The sequence below is a fragment of the Symphodus melops genome, assembly GCF_947650265.1.
Source record: "Symphodus melops genome assembly, chromosome: 2".
NCBI lineage: Eukaryota > Metazoa > Chordata > Actinopteri > Labriformes > Labridae > Symphodus > Symphodus melops.
The window spans coordinates 9,661,858-9,686,775 of NC_136692.1; the positions used below are offsets into that span (position 1 = coordinate 9,661,858).

General features: G+C 39.4%; 3 protein-coding genes and 1 long non-coding RNA gene across 6 annotated transcripts in view; 1 reads left to right on the forward strand and 3 right to left on the reverse strand.

Annotated features, from left to right (window-relative positions):
* Positions 1-6,179, reverse strand: part of fam13a (family with sequence similarity 13 member A) — a gene marked incomplete at its 5' end in the record, with an annotated part of 50,825 nt that extends 44,646 nt beyond the window's left edge. For 2 of the 3 annotated variants that reach the window (XM_079336883.1, XM_079336881.1), the window contains one exon: positions 1,676-1,910. In XM_079336883.1, the coding sequence (XP_079193009.1) occupies positions 1,676-1,910 (235 nt within the window). Of the gene's footprint in view, positions 1-1,675; positions 1,911-5,881 lie in introns of those variants that run through there. The other variant, XM_079336882.1, reaches the window with a different exon arrangement.
* LOC306819558 lies at positions 76-7,103 on the forward strand. The gene is made up of 3 exons (XR_013778575.1): positions 76-349; positions 1,878-1,977; positions 7,031-7,103. It is a non-coding gene; the product is annotated as an uncharacterized lncRNA (long non-coding RNA).
* LOC306819443 (ovochymase-2) lies at positions 6,945-15,739 on the reverse strand. The gene is made up of 17 exons (XM_079336889.1): positions 15,622-15,739; positions 14,602-14,847; positions 14,300-14,485; positions 12,974-13,083; positions 12,654-12,754; positions 11,856-12,133; positions 11,463-11,626; positions 11,136-11,319; positions 10,807-11,025; positions 9,609-9,743; positions 9,255-9,476; positions 8,982-9,164; positions 8,621-8,733; positions 8,440-8,534; positions 8,050-8,339; positions 7,698-7,858; positions 6,945-7,179 (listed from the first exon to the last, which is right to left on the reverse strand). The coding sequence occupies exons 2-17, from the start codon at positions 14,780-14,782 to the stop codon at positions 6,982-6,984; spliced, it is 2,820 nt and encodes a 939-aa protein (XP_079193015.1). The 5' UTR covers positions 14,783-14,847; positions 15,622-15,739; the 3' UTR covers positions 6,945-6,981.
* LOC306820023 (procollagen C-endopeptidase enhancer 2-like) lies at positions 15,527-24,783 on the reverse strand (the record flags this gene model as incomplete). Its single annotated transcript, XM_079337665.1, has 9 exons — positions 24,564-24,783; positions 21,309-21,439; positions 20,173-20,266; positions 19,330-19,470; positions 18,987-19,084; positions 18,507-18,633; positions 18,125-18,322; positions 17,231-17,446; positions 15,527-15,762 (listed from the first exon to the last, which is right to left on the reverse strand). The coding sequence occupies exons 1-9, from the start codon at positions 24,712-24,714 to the stop codon at positions 15,527-15,529; spliced, it is 1,392 nt and encodes a 463-aa protein (XP_079193791.1). The 5' UTR covers positions 24,715-24,783.
* Between the last annotated feature and the right edge of the window lie 135 nt (positions 24,784-24,918).

Consider the following 24,918-nt stretch of genomic DNA (forward strand, 5'->3'; position numbering starts at 1 on the left):
TTGCCACAAGAGGAACACTGTTCTTCAATCTATCATACTATCAATGTTGGCAATGAACTAATAAACATTAGTAATTAATTACAATTAATAATAATGTATATTCTATAATAATAAATCAAACTAATATGTTCTACAATGCGTTCATAAAATGTCCCTTTCACCACTTTACTCTTGTCATGTGAAAACCAGGGGTAGAATTTACCAACGTTTTACCTGTTAAATGTAAAAATAATAATTTAAATATCATGTTTTGATGGTCTGGGGACCTTTGGCTTATTTGAGCACTCATTTGTAACTACTTTCTGCCGAATAAATACCGATAGTTCTTATAGCCTGAAAAGTAGAGACGGTAAGCAGTCACCATGAATTTAAATTGAAAACCATTCAGTGTTACAAAGAAAACGTACTAATGATATACAGCTCTTGTCTCTGTCTGGTCTGCATTTCTGTATCAGAGCTCTGACAGAGACCTGTAGCCTGTGACAAGAGTCACGCTGAAGTTATCTTGTACTGACATCTATTGGTCAAACTGTAGAATTACACACTGATAAAAAAAAAAGGTCAATATTATCAAGAACTATTTCAGTGTAGGCCTCCGTTAAAGTTTAAGCTCTATTGTCGTACTGAGAAACACGTCGGTATTGATCTTTGTTGACGTCATTGTGGTCATCAGTGATTGGAGCATAGACTGTAGATTAAAATGACTCCTGTACTGCAATAATTTTTTTTTTCTTATTATAAAGTAGACATAAACAATGATATCTATTTGTCTCTATCTTCACACTCATATTTTTTTCTTCATGTGTTAGGAAATTAGAGAAGTCTATCATGTCAAAATAGTTTTCTTTATATACTTACAATGTAGATGTTCCTTTTATGTGTAAAAATAAAATTTGCAATTCACACCCACAGAATAGTTGTTTCTATAAAGAGAAATGTGAGCAGTGCATTATGTCTAAAGATTAAAGCATTACAAAAATCTCTATTTTTATTTTACTAGACCACTTTATAATGGAAGTATTTATGATAGAAGCAGAAAAGTACAAAACAGTCAAAGGATCCCTTTATCACATCAGCTCAATAAATAGCAAAGTGATTGGGAATTGTCCTGAAATGCTGGTACAATCCAAACGTATTGATCTTGTCTCAATGGACTTGTCAATGTCCATAGACAATAAGCTTGTAATAATATAATAAATTATATAATAATTATTATATAATAATAAGCTGTAGCTCAATTCGAGAGTCGACTGAACAACCAACTCAACTCTCAAGTCAGTACTGATAGGACTATAGGCCCTTTTTATGTAACCATTGTTTATCTTTTAGATACTAAAAAATCTTATGGAGCCTTTGTCATTGTTTCTTTTTGGGGGTTTTTTCATTTATGTAAGACTTTCTGTAGTTATTGTCAATATAAAATATGTTGAGGAGTGTTTTGCATAGTGTGAAAGGAATATTAGTTTGTGAAATGTATTGTCACTGTGAAAGGCTGCGGACCTCAGGTAGAATAGCTTCTCGCTAATAAGCTAATAAGGATCCATAATAAACAAACAAACAAACACAAACTGGAAGGTTGAGGTTTGATCCCTTAATTACTCCCACTGTATTGTGTGAATATGTATGATTTGGATTTAAAAAAAAAGGCCTTATATAGTTTTGTGTTTTTCCTTACCGTGCTTGCGAAGATACTCCACCATCTTCCGCAGCACCAGGGGCACATTGTCCTCCATCAAGCCCTTCTCTTGCAGCTCAGACAAGGTCACTCCAAACAGCTTGGTATGCTTGGCTGCCACTGTCCTTGGGCGTAGTAAGGGTATATGGACCATCTTCTTCATGTCTTCTTTAACCAGCACAGCTGTCTTATTGTGCTGCAGGGAGAAGAACAGTGAGTAACTGTCAGCCGGCATCTGGTAAGCCACCACGGAGACACCTGTCCTAGAAGAGGGAGGCTCTCTCTGCTCCACAGACTAAAAGGTACATGTGGTGGTGACAGTAGTGAATCCATAAATGCGCATCTCCAGAAACCATAGCCTGAGTGTGCTGAGAGCAAGTGGAGTCCTGGACATAGATGTGTTGCTACGACAAAACTCAAGTTACCATGCAACACCTTTGGTTTACTGCAGTGCCAGGGTGACACAACTGCAAAAATAGACAGAACATTTGCATGTTTAGTTGACATCTAGGATTTAAAGAAAATAATAGGTTGTGTTTAGAATTTGCCAAACGCTGGCAAAATTTGAAGTTTAAGGTTCTAAATGTGGATATAAATATAAATATAATATTTTTACTGGGGGGCTTTTTGAGCAAACAAAGGTCTGCATGTAGTTAATTTAAGAACTCAGAGTGAAGCATCCAAAGAGTGGCTTTTTGGTTTAGCTCAGTTGAAAGAGCAGGTGCTCCATGTACAGAAGCTTAAGTCCTTGTTGCACTACTCACAGGTTCAACTTTCGGACCTGTCGCTATTTGGTGCATGCCATACCCCACTCTCTCTCCTCACATTTCCTGCCTGTCTCACTATAGCTTTCTTATAAAATAAAGGCAACCAGCTACTAAAATAATCATCTCGTAAAAAAAAAGAAAGAAATCTGAGTTAAATAAAAAAAAATCCTGCTTTTACGGTTTCTTTTGTAGTGTTGTTGCAACATAAAAGAAACTTAAAACAAGAAATCAAAGATAAAAGATTAAGTTTTTTAAGAACCAACAATATGTAAGAAATAAGACTTGATGCCAGAAGAACAACAGAAACAGCTCGGCTGACTGCAGCTCAGAAACAGAGAACATCTTCTACAACTTCAGCTGCTTATCGCACTCCACTCGGTTTCATCTCTCCTGTCTTGAACTGCCACTCTGAATCCATTATCCGCCTTGGATAAACCCAAGTATTTATTTAGTGATTGAATTCACCAACTGTTCAGGATTTCTTATCTGATACGTTTTCTAAGCAAACAGTGCCACATGCTGTCTCTATCTCTGGTACACAGACTGTACCACACGCACACACTCCAACTGTCCTTCTCTGAGTGTAAACACTGTGTGTACACAGAAATCTCACTTCAGTAAGCCAACATAATACAGAAAAGGGAAGATTGCCGATTCATTTGATTATATTATTTTATCATTTAATTATAGCATGATGCCTTTTTGTTTTGTGTAGGCATTACATGAGCAGAACAAGCAAAGAAACACAAACCATGAGCAGGATTCAGACACTCAGTGAGGAGAGACATACTTTATGGACTTTACATGTTTTTATCTAGTCGTCATGGCTACGTCTACATCATGTGACTATATAGTTACTGTATAATTCCAGAGTTCACCACTTAAGACGAGTGAAGTGACCCACGCACTGACGTGAAAGCCCAAGGCTATCATTTACCTACAGTGAGGTTCACATTGACACAAAAGGTTATCTATACTGGGAAGGCTAAAGGGGGTGCTAAAGAGGAGGTGACACTGAGGTTATTTCCTATGTAGTCAATTGTAGTAGACAGAATGAATACAGACGTGCCACAGGTCAGCTGATTAATGCCCCCATCACAGATGGTACAGAGAGGGTTAAGGAGGCAAAAGCTTTACCCCTGGCAGATGCTTTGGTAGTGTAAATAAGAAACGCTTTAGAGGCCCTTGTACAGACAAAGTGTTACTGTCCATGTCATCCCCCCATTTCTGACAGGTTCATTAAAAGTATGACTTCCTTTGGTAATTTAGTACATCTAAAGTTTGACTCTGACTGCTTCATGCTTGGATTGTTGCTTTAAAATGATTACAGAGTGCATGTTAATGTGGTTAATTAGATGTTCATGTATGAGAACATGTTCTTGGTGGGGATTTTCTTTTTTAGAAATGAGTAATATAACCTTAAGGTCCATACATCAACTTTTGATGTCTTGATAAATGATGCAAAACATTGATAACAGGCCAAAATTAAAAAAGAATAATGAGAAGTTTAACAGTCTACAATACTGTCAGTATGGTCACAGTGGAGTTATTAGAGCAACATGTTACAAACTGTCTCCAGTAGTACTCCTACTCATGCAGGTTGTTAAGCTGTTCTGAGCTACTGTAGGTCTGACTGTGATAGGCATTACTGAACAGATGTCCCCTAAATCTGCCTTTACTATCCAAAACAAACACACACTCACGTTCTGATTAGCAATGCAGTTTACAAAAACTTAAAAATATGTCCAAAGTAAATACATGATTTTCATTTTCTCATCCAATTAATAACCAAAAAACCCCAAAGAACCTCGAAAATATGATCAACAGATTTGAATAAAGATCCTCACTAAAAACAAAAGGCACATTTTACAAGAACAAAATGTTTGTTCTTATAGAAATAACAAATTAATAAATAAAGCAAATAACATTTAGGAATAATTTATATCACTGTGGAATCCCTCTACTAAATTTCTCTCGTGATAAATAAACTGCAATATCTTAATCATCCTAGGCCAACTACCCAGTGAGCATCCTCAACCCAAAGTAAGAACAATGTGCACAAACAGAAATCCCTCTCAGGTTGGGACAATTGAAACCACAAGGCTCTTAAACAATCAAAAAAAACAACAGTAAATGTAAACAATCCATTGAGGATGCTACTGTTGTCCACTATTTGGTTATTATTCTTCAGAAAACTTCATATAAAGAGTCACATTCTGAAAAGATTTTAATTACAACAGAGAGAATATGTAAAAGAAACCATTCACAAACTGTGTGCCCTGCTGAACACCAAAGAAAAACAGTAATGTAGGTGTTGAACACAGTTGATGATAGGTTCGATTCCATACATAAAAACACAACTAGAATATAAATACACTGCACTTCTCCCTTTTTGTGAAGGGGAACCTTGACATCCAAAGCCATGCAGTCAATAATAAAGGAAAACACTTCCGAATGGTTCCCATTTGCCTCCATTGTTTATGGAGACAATCTGCTGAGATTAGCATAATAGTCCTCACCCCTTCCTCACCTCTCGACTTTAGAACATTTTCACACTCCACCTTCTAACAGTGACAAAGAAAGCTTTTGTCAATGACAATTGAGAGACTCTGGCAGCTAATGGCTGCCTTTTTACTTCTCTTTAGAAGAACATTACATTCAAGAGTGAGCTTGGGATACTGTTGTAAAACAAAATGGGTCACAAAGAAAAACCCAAAACAGGCCATCTTCCTGTATCTTTCGACCCGTCTCATAAAGAGGATAGCAAGCCCAAGCATGTGTCCCTTTGCTCCCTGCCCTCCTCCCCTCTCCCTCCCCCTGTCTCTGTCCCTGTGTGGGTGGCCATGGGAGCAAAAGCACCACAGGCCTGGAAGCAGCAGCTGTTCAAGACAGGGAAACTACTTTCCGAGACATGCAGTTTGAAAAGTCCACACAATCTTGAGTGTTTAAGTAATTTAGTTCCCTCAAAGACACTCTTTTCATTACGAAGGTTTAGTGGAAAATGACCTCATAGAGGTGGTAAATCACTGCAGAAAATATGACAGTCGTGGGCAGGAAACATGAAGCTAACTCCCCTTTCTCTTCATGTACAGTAATACTGACTTATAAGGAAGCAGACTTAACATAGGGCTGCCTAAAAAAGGAATCTGCTGTCTCTGTTTAGGCTGAAAGCAAAAGTTTTCATCCTGATGCCGGTAGTCACTTATTTAGTGAGTAAAGTTTAAATCATTGAGGGGAATCTTGGTTTTGTCATTGCCCCTTCTGGGAATTTTAAGAAAGCCGCTTGTGTTTAGCAGAACACTATACATAAACCCATACATTTCAAAAAGCTGTGGACATAACACTGAATAGCACAGTCTCACTATGCATTCTTTAGTTCTTAATCACAGGTTGAAAAGAAAATCGTTGTGCCAACTCAGCCTTTGTAGCTTCTACTCACACAGATGGTCAGAGCTCCTGCCCCCATTCTTCCACAGAAGAAGAAACGCCTGCTGAGGCAGAGATGAGAGCAAAAACTGTTGCTATCCTCCCTCCTCTTCCTCAAACTTTTCCAGGACAAACTCTTGAACTTTTCCCAGTGGTGGGAATCCTTTTCATCTTAAAAAGTGCCATTCAAGCACTCTCCATTAAACAAATCACAAATAGTCCATGTCAGGAGAGAGTTGAAAGAAGTGCTGTCTGTGCTGGCAGCCTGTATCCTGCTCACACCATGAGCCACAGATTAGTGCTTGCCTGTTTCTCTTCCTCCCTCTCTATTCCCCTCTCTTCTCCTGGGCTGAAATCTGAGCCGAACTCTCCCATTGGCTGAGGGGCCTGGTCATGTGATTAAAGGGTTAAAACCCCAAACTTTAAATCTGCCTGCTGTATTCGTCTGCCTGCAAGTGAGGAAAGAAAGGAGGAGGGAGTTTTTAAGCACCAGGGATTGGGGGGTTGGCTTTAGGAGTAATAAAACCATGTTGTTACTGCTACATCATAACAAAAAGGAAATGGGAATCAGTACATAGTGCTTGCCATACATTATTCACTTGGATGATTCTGAGCTATGTTTCATATATATCTGAAAGGACATTATTATACTGCCTGTGTTATTGAAATTATATTTTAACTGCCAGCTTTTTTCATAATTTAATCAAATCCCATAATTACCAAAAAAGTGAATTTAAACTCCTGAATAAAAGGAAAGTTCTGGAAAAGCGTTTTATGGTACATTTCAAGTTTATACTATTATTCTTTCCGTAGTGTTCATTGAAACATCAAGCGTTTGCATTCCTTGTTTGTTGTCTCATTTTCTTAATTTCTTTTAAATGTTCCTGCAATGCTTCTGTAACTCTAAAACTGTGAAAATGAAAAACATCTTAGGTATCAAGTTTATATCTGGTGCCATTAACTCACCTAATATTTTTTATGATTTTAGTGCTTCAATTAGACATTTCAACAGCGAACCCTGAATAGAAACCCACGTGTCTTGGTCTTTAGCAGCAGAACACAGAAACAAATAGAAGCAATGAACACAAAATCTTTATTTTTAAAATATGACCACTAGTGAGTTTTGCCACTTTCATAAATAAACTTCTTCATGTTGTCATAGATCCAGTCATTGAAGGCAGACACACGGGTGAATACTGAGGGCTTCTTGTCTTTGATGCAGCCCTGAGGTCCAAAACTGACGATGCCGTGCACCTCCCAGGTCGGGTTAGCTCCTGCTGCCGCACAGGCGAAAGGACCGCCAGAGTCGCCCTGTGATAAGCAAGAGAAGGACATAAAGATTTACCATGTCAGGAGAGAAAGATGCATTTGTGAAGTCTTGATTTTTGACAGCCTCTATAAATCATCTCTTAAACATTGTGATAGTCACACTCTATCAAAATGTGTGTATTTCTTCAGGATGGTAAATGTCAGTGTTGTATATTTTAAGTGTGGTTTGACGTGGCCTTAAGTTCTTTTCCAAAGTGTCTTCCCATGTCTTTTGATGCATTCTTTCTCATTGTAGCTAACAAATAATGTTCCAGTGTTCTTGTGCCCAATTATGGCTGAAAGCAGGCAGTCATTTCATAATCAAGGCTGACTGATCACAAACAAAAAAGGTTTTCATGGTGTTATATAAAACTCAGGCCAATCAGGACAGGCAATTAAACACTAGTTTAATGACTGAAGAACTATAATAGCTACAGAAACCAAATACCATCTTCAAACAATCCAATGTGTCCTATTAAACACTAAGTTTTATTTTTGATTATTCATTAATTGTCTTTTACCTGACAGGCTGACTTGAGCTCATCTGGGGACTCATAGCCGGCACAGATCATGGAGGGCCTGAGGGTGTCCCACCAGTATGCAGGCTTACTGCAGGTCTGGAAGTCAACAATAGGAAGGGCCGCCTGATTCAGCTTCTCAGACACTTTTGGGAACAGGTTACCTGTAGGAAAGAAATTAAAGCAAAGGAATGTGACGGTAAGCACAGACACAAAAAAAGTCAAAGTCAAACTGCTGTGTTTCAGGTTGAAGTTTGTATGAATTTTGGAAATATGACAAATAACATTGAACAGATTCCTAACTGATCAGTAACAGAAAAGACAATAGAACAGCTGAAATTGAAATGAATTGAACCTTTCTCATCTCCCCAGCCAGTGACAAAGCAGGGTGTTCCAGAGGGCATCACAGCCCCAGGTTTCGGCAGACAGATGGGGCTGATCTCCCTTGTCATATTGACAGGTGTGGACAAATGCACCAGGGCTACATCATTGGTGATGTCTGTTTTATCCTGCTCGTAGACGAAGCCCTCGTGGCGGATGATACCGTCGACCATGTAGCATTCTTCTGCTGAGGGAACGTCCATGGAGGAGTTCATGTGGTGCTTCCCCAAACACATTCGCCAGTAGGAGGGATTATTGAGTGGGCTGGAAAACAGGAATTGTGATGGCAAAAATTAGAAGCTTATTACTCGTTGCCCTTATGTTGCAAACAGGTAACCGAGATAATTAACTTGAGGTAACTTACAACATGAAACAGTGAGCAGCTGTTAGGATCCATTCCTCATGAATCAATGAACCTCCACAGCCATGCATGTAAGGTATAGGAGACATTGGTGACGCCTTAGAGAAGAGATAAATAATTGAACAAATGAAAGCTGCTTTCAATCACTGTTATTCCATTCATAGTAAACACAGGTTGACTTTACCTGCATGGAGACCTGCCAGGGCCAGGAATGGGGGATCGCCTCTTCCCCATTAACCACCCTCATGGCGCCTGTATTTGGCTTAACTTCTGGTCTTCCACAATTGACTGGCCAATCTGGAAAAAGAACATGATATAATTATTTATAGTAAGCTTTTTATTAGTTAATAATCTTTAACAACCTGGATTCAAAAAGGTACAGTATAGGAAAATTGTAATGCAGAGCTCTGATGATGTAGTTTCAGATCCCGTCACAGTTTATTCCATTTTGTGAGAATTTTCTTTGCCTATAATTTTGAATTACAGACCTCCATATATGAGATCACAAAACGCAACCCATATGAGTCAAAAAATCCTTCACTCACCGATAGTTATGTTGTCCCAGGGGTTTGGAGGTGAAGGAGGTAGTGTTGGGATAACACTGGAGTCAGTTGTCCAGTAACCTCGAAAACCTGCCTGTTGATTGTTTTTGTCACTGAGGAAGCGAATGACAACTGTGCCGCCAGGGACGGTGATGGTGGGTGGAGGGGCGAAGCCACAGAATCGACCTGCAGAAGAAATAAGAGGAGGGAGTTTCTCAGTAAATACCTAAAAAAACAGAAAATAAACACTAGCGAATTTTAGTAAAAAAAACCAACCAAGGGATGCCATGCTTTGTCCATTAAAGATCTCCACATAGTCCACACAGCTTCCCAATGTGTTCACAGCCTGTACCTCGAAGTGAGTGAAGGCTACATGGATGCTTTTTGCCGAAGGTACATTGATACGCCATGTGCACACAGAATCTGATTGGTAGTCCTGGGGCCAGTATGGAGAGATGATTACTCCCTGATTACTGCTGAAGCTTCCACCACATGGAGCTTTGTGTGTTTGTATTTGTGTTGTTGATGTGGAAGAGAAAGAGTAAAGGGGGAAAAAAAACAGACAATAAGCTACATTAGTTTAGCCTTGAGGATATAACATCTTGTCAGGTACATTTTCGCCCTTCTCACCCTCTGATGGGTTCACTGCCTTCCAGCTGGCAGTGAAGCCTGTGTCCACCACTTTGTCATTTGAAGAGAAGCTGATGTGAAGTGCGTTTCCATCACTCACCAGGTCTTTAGGAGGCAAATGACTGCAGTGTCTGCCTGAAAGAGAAATGATCATGGCAGAAAAATCAGTTGACCTCTCTTTTTGTATTTTTACTAAGTTTCTGAATCATTCTTCTTCTCTGTTTTCTAAAATGTGTTCACAAAATATGTATGTTAAGGTTGAGGCATAAGAAATAGCATACGACATAGCCATAGGTTCAGCTACACCTGTCAACATATTTTATAGGTCAACTACTTAATAATAAACTGAAAAAAAAACTCCTTGCAGGCAAAGCTTCAGATTCTAATTGCGTAATTAATTTATGTAATCATACATTTTAATTTTTTTTCTTGTTGCAAAATTTCAGTTTGGAGCTTTAGGTTGAAGAGATATGCTCCAATTTGTCTTCCATGTAGATTCTAAACTCAAATCACAGTTTTTGCTCCTTTCTGTCACACCCAATAAATTGTTCCACTTATATTTTAGATCAGATTTTGAAATGCTAGTATAACCCAAAAGACAGTTGAGACAGAAATCATTTTTTAAAATCCCTATCTGCCTCACAGTTGGATGGCAATGTTGTTCAGTCAGTCCACCACTTTGGTTCAGACTGAAATATAATGTAAATTAATTAACAATAAATTAATTATGATAGATTAAATCATTACTACTGTACATAAACATAGATGATTCTTTGGTTTGATATATAAGAATTTTATGATATATGATATTTGTATTTATATGAAAGCACGGCAAGACCTAAGTAGAGCCCCAATCAGTTTTTCTCCTTTTTTTTAAAGATTGTCTGTTTGGTTTTCTTTAACTATAGACAACAGTGGATAGATTAGGATTGTGGGGTGAGAGACTGGGAGATGACTTGTGCCAGAGGTCAGAGGGTGCTTCGAGGACAATAGCTTCTGTACATTGGGAGTGCGATGTAACCACTAGGCACCCTCAACATGAAGAAAAATATTATATATAATATATATTATATATAATATATATATTTTGTTGATTTCTTCCCTTATTTGATCTTGTCATTCATTGATTCAATGAATGTCGATGCAAATTAATTTCCAGTTGAAGGGAAACAGTCCCAGAAGGAAGATATTACCATACCTAAATTTCCTGCTTTGTCAGTGAGGATGACTTTGTCATTCAGGCACATCTGGCTCTCCTCCAGGGAGAAAGTTTGGAAATGTAGGTGGACCAGTTTGCCGTCAGGCACCTGGATGTTCCACTGGCAGCTTGCTTTATTGCTGTAGCTGCCTGGGTAACCCATCGAGGACACTGTGCCTTCTGTGCCTGTTAGGTCCTTTGGCCCTCCACAGCCAGATGCTACACAGGGAGGACAGAAGGTGAAAAGCAGCAAAAAATCCTGACTTTGTACTATATTTCACGTTTTTTTCCCCCCAAATTAGGTCAGTGAAGACCAGATGGATTCATACTGTGCTCGTTGTACATGTCCCTGCGGATGACATTTTGGATCCAGGGGATGTATGCAGAGGAGCGGGTGAACACAGAAGGCTTCTTATTCATGATACATCCAATGGGGCCAAAGCTGGTTATACCATGAACTTCCCAAGGACCACCGGCTGTATCCTGGCACACTAAAGGACCACCAGAATCTCCCTGTCACAAAAAAACTACTTTGGTATCATGATGTCAAACACCATGCATATAAAGTTACATATATGATATCTTGTTGTTGATGATCAAACTGCTGTGAAAATATTGATGTAATACTTGTGAGCTCTTAGGGGCTTTATATTTACCTGACAAACAGACTGGAGCTCATCAGGCAGGGTATAACCGCAGCAGATCATGGAGGTCTTGACCTGAAACCACCAATAGTCCATCCTTTTGCAAGTGTCATAGGGCACTACAGGGAGGGCAACCTGGTTCAGGGCCTCTGCCACTTTAGCATTCATCGAATCACCTGGAAAAGGATTTTTACAATACCTTTAACTTGTTCCACTTAGAAGCATAAAGAAAGGAAGTAGTTTTACATTTAGTCCAGCAGAGGGCATGCAAGCTCTGCAAGGATGCATTAAAAGCGCATGCAGGGGACACAAAATATTAGTGAATCAAGGCATCAGTGTAATGTAGTTCAAATGTGTTAAAGAATGATTATAGTTTAATTAAGTGTTTGAGCAGCTATGCAGTACCGGTCTCATCTCCCCAGCCGGTGGCGTAGCACTTCTTGCCCCCTGGTAGGACCTCTTCTTCTGAGGGCAGGCAAGCATACGAGATCTCATCACTGGATGTCACATCTCCGTCCAGTCTTACAAGAGCAATGTCAAACTCCACTGTGGGCACAGTGGGGTACTTGAAGCCCTCGTGGCGATAGATGCCAGTTACGTCGAAGCAGTGTTCACTCGGCTCTGTGTAGGTCAGGTTGTGTTTGCCCAGGCACATGCGCCAACGCTGCAGCTCATCAGCGTATCTGGAAAGTCAGCAGAACAGCCTATAATAAAAACCTCACAGTTTACGAAACACATCGAGTTACATCGTAATCATACTGCACTATGAAGCTGACAGAGTAATGTCTGCACTGGGGCATGTATACTTCAAACAAAATAAGATTAAATGTGCGATGTTCAGTCTATTGTACGTCTGCTGCTCATCATGTTTATACCTCCTATCTTAAAGCAGAAGAACTATAGAGCACACACACTCCATCAAGCACCAACATCTCTCTCTCTCTCTCTCTCTCTCTCTCTCTCTCTTCAGGGGGCTGCATACCATTAGCCAAAAAATTTGAACCATGTCTAACAAGGCTCATGCACTTATAGGGCCTAAGGTAAAGCAGAGACACCAAGAGCTGCTCACTCGTGGTCTCTCAGGATTATTGAGGAACCTTTTTTGAAAATTGTGGCATTTTTGAGGCAGAACGTCTGTATGGAGCCCCTAAGCTTGAGCTACTGTATGTGTACATTGTGATGTTGATGTAACATAGCATGTACCTTATGAAGCAGTGGGCTGCTGTAAGGACCCAGTTCTTGTGAATTAAAGTACCGCCACAGGTGTGGAAGAATGTGGGCTCTGGTCGACTGTCAGGCCAGACCTAAAATGAAGAAACACACAACAGAAGAATAACTTATTTAATACATTTGCATATAGAGTAGTAGAGATATTATATCTTCAAGGCAAGCTGTATTTATAAAAAGTGAATATCAGTATCCATCAGTCATTGAGTTTATATGGCGAATATGAACAACAGAAGAGGAAAGTGTATCTCTCTGTGAATGCTCTAGTCTACATGTACTATAGCCGAGTCTCTCACCTGCATGGACACTTGCCAGGGCCAGGAGTGAGGCTTGGCTGGCTCTCCATTCACAATGCGTGACATAACAGCAGGGGGAATCGCTGGTCTCCCACATGTACTGGGCCAGTCTGGAAAAATAGAAGAGCAGCATAGTTATCCATCCTGTTTGTGGCTGACTGTGCATGTAAGGATTTGTGTTTCTTTTGGTATGTTTGTGTATAAACAAAGCACGAGCATACAGAACAAATCTGCAGCTAACAGATAAGCCTGTGTCTTTGGCTTTAAATCACTGGCTCTGATGCTCTCTTTTGTATTTTTCAAATAATTTTCCAATAACACAAGGTTGGCACTGCTGGCTGTGGACAATGCCCCTGTGTTTTAGGCTTTTACTAATCCACTTGTAGTCAGTATATCTTCATGCACACACAATACCATTCTCCTGCTGCAAACAAAAAAAATCTTACAAGTCCAATTCCTGACTCAAACTTTTAAAATTCACAGTTTCAAGGCCACCTGCGGTGAAATCCCAACACATCACAGTGTAAATATATACTATAGATATCCAGTTCTGATCTGATGAGTGGAAAATAAATTATGCCTGTAACTCTGTACCCAAACTTTGACCCTCTATGTCTTATCTCCTCTCTTTGCTCAGCACACGGTACCTGAGCTACCTGTGGTCACAGTCTCGGTAGAAAATAACTCAGAGTCAGCAGGGTCCATCTATAAAACTCTATAACAGCAATTGACTTGGCAGGAGCCTGGAACACCTGGGGCTTATTGCCTGGTGAGGAGGAATAAGGTCCAGGTGACAGAAGGCAAGGAAGAAAAATGTAGCACTATGCCACTTCAAGATGTGTTCACAACTACCAACACCCATATCTCCTTGTTTTATAGGACATTTGGTGCATCAAGGGATAAAAGAGCCGGGTGAAAAAGGGGTGCAGAACTCTGCTCAGCTCAACAGGAGCTATTTGAGAAGATGGTCATTGTGGAGGTTGTAAAATACTCATAACTGTTAATCTGAAGAACCTGCAGATATCAAGATATCATATTTCTTGTTGGGTTCTTTCAATTTTCTCAAACAGCACCCAATGTACAAAACTGCAGTTCTAGCCGGTCTCATCGCAGGTTTGAATCCTGGTCTTGACGCTCGCTTTTTGGTCCATGATTGGTGAAAGCACCCTGACCCCAACTCTCTCCCCACTTTTCCTGTCTCTCTAGAGCTGTCCAGTTTAATAAAGGCAAGACTCACCCAAATAATCAGAAATCCAGTTTAAATTAGAGTAATGCATAGTAAACCATGTATATCAGGTGTATTGCCTGATATACATGGCACCTCACCTATTTTGATGTCGTCCCATGGGTTTGGCTGAACAGGCGGCTCTGTTGGAGCAGGCAGACTGGTATCAGTTGTCCAGTAGGCCCTGAAGCCTTTGGCCTCAGTAAACAAGTCTGAGTGGAAACGGATCACCAGCCTGTTGCCTTTTGTCTGGATGGTAGAAGGCAGCCTGGTCCCACAGAACGGACCTAGAATGCAATGAAATATATATTTTGTGATAGTTATTAAAGTAAAACAGAGGCAATAAATGGTAAATGTAGCCTAAATTACAAATGACCAGCAAATTATACACAAACAAACTTACCATGCTTTTGTATCTGCTCATTAGTCACACCGTTGATGTCGTACACCACTATGTTATCGTAACATTTGGATGTCAGGAAATCTTGGGCTTCCAGATCGAAGTGGGTGAACTTCAGTGTGATTTTTTTCCCCACAGGTTCAGCGATATTCCACATGCACTCAGTGTTAGCCTTGTAGTTCATGGGCCAGTTCAGGGACTTGATAACTCCTGTGTCCTCTTTGGACGAAAAGCCACAACCCTGGATCTCTGAAACATAAAGAGTGAGCCATTGAAAACCAGCATAAGGCTGCCTGCCTGTTGAAAAAGAGACTCCTGCGTTAATCTTAAGTCAATATGCCTTCTGATTATGTTAAGATGTAAACAGAGTTTATGTTACATTTAAATCTGAGATTAATACTTTAATTTAATTTTTCCTCTCTTAATCCAGTTTTGAAAAATATAAAGAAACCAATTAAACATTGAAGCAAGTGCTTGCATTAGAATGACAATTGTGGAAAGCACAAATTAACTCAGGTACTATAATTAATAACATTGAATTAGTATTTGTAACTTAATTAAATAAGATATATTTTTTAGCAAATTTGTGCCACAAATGGTTGTTCTCCAAAAACAAAATGGGACTCATCAAATAAGATGCACACTTTAATAATCCCTCATTTAAGACGTAGTGGTACAATTAAAAGGTCTATTCTATAATAGCTACATTTGCAATTTCTTTATAACCATTAAATATTAATATTTTAGACAGAGTTGTACTTTTAGCTGTGTTCCTGCCTGATAATAATGATAATGAAACAGATAAAGGAGTTTTATCTCCTTTTTATGCTTCACACTGTACTCTGACCTGTGCTTTCACAGAGGTCACACATACGCAATGTTTTTAAACATGCAGCAGAGGAGCAGGATGTTTTATGGTTCATCTAAATTAACCAGTGAGCTGCTTTCCTGTGTCCCTGTGTGTGTGCCTTTGTGCGTGTGCGAGTGTGTTGTTTCCAGTGCATGTGTCTGTGTCCTTGGCACCTGTGATATCCTCTGGATACACAGCCTCCCACTTGGCAGAGAATCCTCTGTCTGTGAGGCGACTGTCGGACTGGAAGGTGACGGCTAATGTGTCACTGGCACTGACCACCACAGGGGGAAGGATATAGCCACAGTGTGTGCCTGAGGACGAGAGAGACAGAGGGAAAAGATGGAGGACAATGGGGGGAAAAAAATCAGGAGATGGTCCATCCTTATAGATAACAGTTCACTTGGTGGGATAATTCATTGTGTGTTTGTATGAGTCTGAGTGTGTTGTGTGTGGTTGGTGGTTGATGGATGGGGTCGCTGACAACTCTGACAAATGAAGGTGACTTACACTGCCTGATAGTGTGACTTCATCGGCCACTTAACACCAACAGTCAGTCAAAGCCTTACCAGTGTTTCTTCCATAGTGCATGAACAATGAAGATGTAGGAACTGCTAATATCAACAAACAGAACTAACACACAAGTAATGCTATTCATAAGCAAGATGTTGCCTTTTCTGAAGCTAAATCAGCTTCTAAACTTATTTTAACCTCTAAAGTAAATGTACCTTAAAGTGATGACGAGGGGGAAAAAAGCAATTAGAAATATTCATTATGCAAATTAAGCTGATTTTCATGTACTTATCCATCTTCAAAATGTTTTTGTCTTTGTTGACAAAATAGTCAAACCCGAATCTCTTTTTTTTATTACATCAATTAATGCTAGTGTCATAGCTGTCCATAACAAGTAATAGCAAATGTATGCATATACACATCAACACAATGATCTATGTTCAAGTCTTGTGCATAACGTCACCAAATTCTCAGCCCAAGCCAAAAATTGAAACATTTGAAAGGTAGAAAGAACAAATATTCCTGCTTTTCTTGAAAACACTAAATATGTTAGGTTTTATGTTATGCCAAAAAGCTTGAAATGTGCAACAAGGGGAAGAAAGACAGGCGCACAGCACTGTTATACAGTCAGTGAAAAAAGACAAGGACAACTCACTACAAAATTATCTAAAGGAAGTCTAACAAAAATACACCAGAAATGGGTTTTTAAAACCTACAGCAGCTATTCTAGTGTCTGTAGTGACTGTTTTTCATTTCTCTCTATAAACACAATCCCCTGGAATAACAGGACGCACCACTTACACACTCATCACCCTTTGTGTGTCTCACAGAGAGCGTGTGCTTGTACCTCAGCGCTTTAGTCCTTGAGGGCTCAGCAACAGATAAAGCTGTATCAGCCTCACTGCAGCCACTGAAGTGAATAATAAGGAGACGTAATTTATAGTTTTCCCAGCCCTCTGCAAAGAAGATCCTAATCAACCGTTTTACAGCAGGGGAAAGATATGAGCTATACATATACTGCAGTAGAGAGCTGTTTAGTAAGGCACAATAAACAAAGTCAGAGTCCACACATTTATAGTCAAAGCAGATATTCTTGCTTGTTTGCTGCATGTTTAACAATGTCCTTCCCATGGGCAGCAATTTAGACTCCACATTAACAAACGTTCAAAAGTTTTTTTTGTCAGATAATCTGGGCTACATGCAAGATGCTCAGATTGCTCAGATGCTCAATTGTAAAATCATTTAAAAAAAATATGGATAGAGGCTCACCCAGTGTAGTGTATTTATCTGAGATGGTCAGTTTATCTTCCTTGCACTGTCCAGTCTCTCCTGGGATGGCCAGCTCAGTTATCTGCAGTTTAACCAGGAACCCTTTGGCCACTATTATCTTCCAGGAGCTGTTCAAATGAGCAGGATATGGATTTGGGAAACCCAAGGATTGGATCACACCTTTACGGCCCTGAAGAATGGTTGTATTCCCACTTCCTGTCCAACAGTAGATAAACAATAGTTGATGGACAATTTTCATTTATTTATAATATTGAAAAGTCATTATGTAAAAAAGTCATTGAATATACAAGAAAAAAAAGGATGTAGTAAAAAAGATGTAACACATGCAAATTTACACCATGAACAGTTCATCATGTGTTACCTTAATTGGCCACTGGAGACAACAAGTCTGTGTGCAGATAGCGTCAAAACAGTGATGAAGAAATAAACCTCAAGAGGAGACTCCCAACTCCCAGGCACTGAGACCTAAGAATTTATCCTTATGTGTTAGCTGTTACTTAATTGGTGTCTTGTTAGTAAGGACAAAAATGAACAGGAAGGCCTCCTGTTATCATAAGTGTATCAATAAGAATTCATTGGACAAAAGGAAAAGCTTATTTATGTTTATTTTTGGGCTTTTTGGACCTTTATAAGCAAGATAGGATAGTGGATAGTGTCAGATATTTGAGAAAGAGAGAGAGAGAGCTCTTAGAATGTGTGAGCTCAATCTCATTTGATATTTATTTGTCATTCAGAGCTCTTTCAAGTTTCAGCAAAATCTGAACTTAAATTTTGCTTCACGCTGACAAACCAACAAACAAATCCCAGGCAACTGATTTATTTATAAGTGTTTAGAAAGCAAGGATAAAAGTAAAATTGGAGAGAATTTCTCACCAGCAGTTGTTGGAGGCAGAGTAGTAGGTAAGGTTGTGGGTTTTGCTGTGGTGGTGGGAATAACAGGTGGAAGGCTGGACTTGGTGTAAGTTGCTTTAAATCCTTTTGAAGTCAGAGTGTTGTCTGATTTGAAGCGGACCACCATTGTGTTGCTGCTGGACTCCACTGGCTTTGGCATCGTCCCTCCACAGAATTTACCTTTGATAGATTAAAGTCACTATTAAAGAGTGATCAACATTTACAGTGCCCGCACAATAACAGAGGCGTGACACATGCAACTGACGAGTTTCACATTGTGTTAATTATGTCCCATAACCGCAGATTCTGCTTTGAAACAGTCTGTGATGATCTTACCTGTTAATGCTATACATGCAACGCTTACCTATTGAAGTAGATCCGGCCTTGTCGCCATCGTAGACCTGAACAAAGTCCCCACAGACTTCAGGGACCAGATCAAAGGAAGTAAATGTCAGACGAACCCTCTCGCCTTCAGGCACCATGATTTTCCACTAATGCAATGTAGAAAAAAACTAATTAAAACACAAAAACAATTATTTGGACCAAATATTGACCTGTAACAGAAATCAGTCCAGAGAAGTCTCACTGAAGTAGCAAACCTTTCTCTGCATCTCTCCATGTGTTTCAAACCGTTAATGCCTTGAGCTGACACATGTTTTACTAGATTTATCACTTATTCTGCTTTTGTTTGGACAGGTGGGGACTTGTCAAGCTAATGCAAAGCAGGGATGAAATCACGATGACAGCCAAATAACACTATTTGACAAAGCTCAAACCCAGCTTGTAGTGCAGCTGTCACATTGTAGCTTTTTATGTGTCTCCCTGTTTATGTGTGGGTCAGTACCTGGTACAGTGCTCCATTTATGTAGTTCTGCTCTGTGAAGCTTGGGGTCATCAGATCTCCTCGGTCACCTTGGAGAAAGCCACCAGCTCCAGCTATTTCTGTGAGCAGGCATGAAGGGCACTTCAACTCCACATGTACATACCTCAACAAAACCCACAATACACCACTCCACCTTACCCCCACCCCATGTTCATTACCCTTCTCCTACCCCTCTTCTCATCCATCAGCCATTACTATAACATTTACTTTCTAGGTCAGTCATGTACAGAAAGACCCATATCCAACATAACGCAAGAGAGAAGGCAATTTTCTGGCTGAAATGGATTTCCAGTCATCGTCTTACCTGGTGTGAGCTTTTGAGACACAGCTTTGTAATGAGCCTTGAATCCTCGGTCTGTTTTTCTGTCATTGGTGTCAAAATACACCGTCAGGCGGTTTGTAAGAGACACCACTGGATTTGGTTTTGTGTAGCCGCAGTATTTACCTGCAAATTCCCAAAGAAAATGTTTATAGACAATACATTCTGCAACAATCATTTCTCTGCAATAGAGAGGTAAGTATGAAAATAGAATATGATCACAAATGTTTAGAAAATGAACTTAAAATTACGCCTTGCAGCTATTTTAACTTTCTCTCTCAAAAAAGATTGTTTTGAAATTATTTAATCTTTGAACATTTTGAAGTCTTTTTATTTGTATTTCTTCTTAAATACAAATTAAAAGCATTACTAATGTAGCATGTGCTTTTGCCAAGAACTAATAGAATTTTTTTTTCTCATTCTACATGTGAACCCTTTATTTTTAAGTGTGGCCTATACTCGCCAGGGGGGATAACTGCCTGTAAATATTTAAGAGACAACAAAAAGCAGTGGATTAAAAATGTCTGCGAACCAAGTGTACTGCTTTCATCTCTGCTGTCTTGATGGTGAACTAGTGGAAGAGAGTGTGTTACTGAAAGTAGAGCAGTGTGCAATGGACCAGCAGAGCTGTCTGGCTCACTAGCTGAGCCTGCCAATGGATGGATGGATTGATTTGGACAGGGCATCAAAACTGCCACTGAATGCTGGAAGTATATTGAATCTAAGAGCAGGGCCAAACATCTATTAAATAAACAAAATAAAATAAAAGGTCCACTAATTGTCCCTCTTAAGTTGGGGCTGATTTAATATTTCTTTTTTTTTTTTTACCAATAGTCCCCAGAGAGTCTGTCAATGTGATGAGGTCTCCTGTGCAGAGCTTGGTGTCCTCCAAAGCAAACTCCTCGAACCACAGATGGATCACCTGCAACAGAAGCATGCAGAGGTGTTTCATCTTTCTTTTTTTAAATCTGAGAAGTTGATAAGAGAGAAGAACTGCCTCAAGGTGAGAGAGAGAGAGAGAGAGAGAGAGAGAGAGAGAGAGAGAGAGAGAGAGACCGTTCTTGTTTGTGCACGTGTGAGAGTATGTACAAATGTATCAGTGCATAAATATACCTATGCACAGATTCTCTATTTAGGTTAAAAGAGAGATACAGGGAATGTAGTTGTTGAAGGAGCGGTGGCTGGGCAGTCAGTATGGCAGCCATGCTATCAGAGGAAGCAAAATCAAGGATTTAGTTTTCTCCTGTGGGTGTGGGGTGATGCGCTAGGAGGAGAATAGAAGAGACAAGGCAGCCATCTGTCCAAGAAGCTACTGCTGCAATCATCCCAGCTGTCCCCACTGCTTGGCCACACATAAAACAGTTTCCCCCAACAGTTGCATTATGACGTCAATCATAAGACCCCAAGAAAAAACACTGGCAAGAAAGCTGCATTGACAAAACAGTTAAAGCAGAAGAATCTCGACACTTTACCGTTTATTGTGTCTTTTATGTCTGATAAATAAATGTTTTACAAATCTTTTGACCATTATAAAAGATGAAGCAGGGCCAGAGATCTTCTTTTTTTTATTCCACATATTCTTACTCTTTCTTAAAACCTTGCATTTGTATTACCCATGATGCTGCAGAAAAACTACAGTTCAGAGAGATATTTGGGTGTGTTGTGCTGACGGCAGCATATCACCTTGAGTCACTGGCCTGAAGCAGAGATCAGGGGCGAGTTAGGTCTTATAAGATCACATCCATCATTCTTAAAAATCATTCTTCAGATTTAAATGGATGCATCACATTTACAGTATACACACAATCTCATTATACACACCAGATTCTGGCAGTAGAGATCTTGATAATAATGATAGCAGCTCTTTTGGCTATTTCTATTCTTTTTATAATCATTTCAGTCGTTTACAGGGTACTGTACAGATTCCACTGGTTTAGGTTTGAAAGAACCCACTGATCTGTCACCTTATCGGGGTCCACAGTGATGTGCCAGGTGCAGCTCCTGCCGTTGTCGTAGCTGCTGGGATAGTGAGCGCTGGTGAAGGTGCCTGACTCTCCGGAGAGCTCTTGGGGACCACCACACCCTGAGTCTAGTCCTAGAAATGTATGGAACAGATGTATGCTTGTTATTCTGTAGTTGTTTAATTATAGAGCCTTCACTGTACTTACATAGTCAAAGAAGAATTCATTATTCTGGCCAATCAAAGTGGCTTACACATCAAACAATTCACCCAATGACCATATTGACTTGGCAAAGTGGATGCCCCACTCTGTTTCGAAACATGATGAACTCCTTACTGCTTCTTCACTTTATCACCGCTCTCCTTCTTTGCCATTCACAGAGCCATGTTGTAAAGGTATAATTTATGACCTTCAATCCAGTAGATGCCGCACTTTAGCACCAGACTCTCATAAAAAAGGGGAAAAAAACCTCATAGCTCATTGCACCACCTCTCTTCCTTCTCACCCCTCCCTTATGGTTCCAACCAAATACAGCCGTTTGGGGGACGGATTTTCATTCAGATGTACAGCCCCAAGATGATGCCGCACTTACATTGTCAAGCATTTCAGGCCAAACAAAGTATTTTCTTCACTTTGAAATACTTGTGCAATGACACACTTGGGGTCTATACAAACAGTGTCCATGAGTCTGCAGCTCTGTCTCTATCCCACACATGCTGGCAAGGCTAATAGAAGGAGGGGGAGGGACTCCTGCGGGAAAAAAAATCCCATGTAAACAGGTTTGAGCATCTGAGCGAAACATAAACATGCTGAAAGAAGAGTCGGCCCATCAGTATGAACATAGAGCTCAGCAGAACAGACCCAGAGGAAGTTTGACTTCATCCTTTATAAAAAAAAAATAAAAAAAATAGACATTACTCAAGAATTGAGTTAGGCTTCATTTGCTATATAATGTTTAAAATGTTGCACAATAAACCGTTAACTAAAAACATAATTGTAATTTTTTTAAAACACTTGGTTGAATTAGCATCATTAACAAAAAAACAACAGGAGCTGCATTGAAATCAATTAAGATCAACAGCAGAATCCTTGGCCACAGCATTGATTATACAGTATGTCATCATCTACTGCAGCAGCATGCTTTCCTCTCTGGTAGCTGCAGCAGCTTGTGTTGTTGAGCCGGTAATGCAGCTGTGTTTAACAACTATGACTGTGTGACATCTTATCAGCAGGCAGAACAATACTGTCAACACACTCATCATGTTTTCCTGTTATATAAAAAATTCAAACTCATTTTGGGGGCATGATCCTTTTAATGCACTTCAAAAAGACTGACTGCATTTTCCATTTTGTTACGATGAAGGCTCAGTAATAAAATAATGTGAGAAAAAATGATATAGACAGTTACAACTGTGTGCAAATCCTCACTTCTTGTTGTATATTATATGCCGTGCAGAAGATGATGAAAGCAAATTGATTCAGCTGATGAACCACTTCACTCATCTCATGTAAACAATTCACCCGCTTCAATTTCCAAAGAAAACAGGGAAGCAAAACTTAGCACTCTTTCTGCAAGAAGCATGTTTTCCTACGTAATTCCAGAACAAAGAATGAGTTTTTCAAGGAAAAAGTAAAAGAGAAAGAGATCAAATAGAATTGATGGTGTCGGAGATAATTTATTGTTGTCCCACCTTTATTATAAAAACTGCTCAGGTACTGACAGCCCACACAATATAGCCTAAACATTAAAAATCTCAACATACATATTTGACAGAAGAAGAAAAAGGGAATAAATATAGCAACCGGAGTCTCAAATTACAATACTGTAAATGTATCAAATGACCGCCTGTTTTCAGAGAAAGCCTTTGAAAATAAATTTGAATCGTTTTTTTTAGTGCCAAGTACATTTACAGTATTCGAGGAATTTGTCTTGATGTATTGGTGCAAAAGAAAAAACAAGGCTAAAATACCAAGTACTTAAATTAAATGATATATAATTTGTCCTAATAGCACCATTTTACAGATTATTTGGTACTGTCACAAACTACGCCCATAGTAACACAAGTAATGTTTTTTTTTATTATTTAATTTGGGGCTTTTGGGTCCTTTGATGGAAATACAGGACATTAAATATAGTTGGAAATCAGGGAGTGAGAGAGTGGGAATAGACATGTGGGAAATAAGCTACAGATCAAAGTTGAACCTACACTACGGCCTCCGTACAGTAACAGTTACTGGCACCCACATAATGTTTGATATTAAGCAGGTCTAATGTCAAATCCATGAGCATCATCTTAGTAGATAACCTTATCATGAAAGCAGTTGTTAGAAATAATGACCAATGCTGGGTCTAATGTTATTAGTTACATGTATATGTTCTTTCACTAAAGTAATTTTGGGCCTAATGGTAGCTTTGGAGGAAGTCTTAAAAATGCATCATAGGCCAAATATGTCTGACAATTATTCAGGTATTATAATCTGGACCAACGCTGTGGGTTGATGTAAGACATATTCTGTACTGTAAGCATTGATTAACATTTTGTCAATTAAATGACATTTCACACATCTGAAGTTCACTTCTGACAAAGTGGATCCTTTAAATGTTAAATATGTTTTGTTTTAGCTGATTTAACTACACTCTTTGGACATATCAGTTCTTTTTTTTCTGTTGCATAATTTCAGACCCTTAAAATTGACACTTCTAAATGTCAAGGAAGTTCATGATTTGCCACCCTGTTGAGTTGTGATGGATCACTTTGTGCAGCCATTAACATTGACAGAGTGAATCAATTCTAGTAAAATTGTTCATCTATCAAGAGAGACTGCAGGTCCAGATTGACATAATGCTTCTCAGCATCTCTCAGGAAGCTCTCATCTTTTATCGACCTTCTTCTCTGTCACTCATTTGACTTTTTTGTATTTCCTCAGAGCTGAAGGCTTTTTCTACAAACAGACGTGAATACTTACAGATATCCTGATACATCTCAGAATAAAACATTTGAACAGAATCACTCTTTTTTTTTTGATGATATCAGGCTATATAATGTTGTGATTAAATTGCCTTTTGTCAAGCTGTGATATCAGGTGAGATAGGCATTTTTTTTTAATCTTGAAAGGACTTGGCCCTTCAAAGTAAGCAGATGAGTTAATAGATTTAAATTGAGCTTCGGGTAAACATTGCAGTATGTCAAGTACTGTACCTTCAAAAAATGTGGGTATAGAAATAGAATGTAATGTGTTCTGCCTTTACACACCCACCTTCTGTGTGTGTAGAAGACTCCGCTTTATCAGTGAAGTAGACGATCACCAGACCGATGCAGGCGCCAGTCATGGACACAAAGAGAAAAATAAGACACTTTTCAAGGGTGCTTAAACCCTTGGAGTGACGACGACCCTTCTCCACATCCATTTTCTTCTTGGAGACACACCAACCTGTGCCTCGTCCGAAAAGTCACCAAGTTATTACCAACCAAGGAGGGACATGGTATATATCTGCCCTTTGATGGACGGATGAACTTTGAGTCCCTTAAAACGCGTGATAACAACACATTTATCATACAGTATCAGAACAACAAGTTAATGAGTAGACGCTGCTGATGTCCCATCAAGAGGT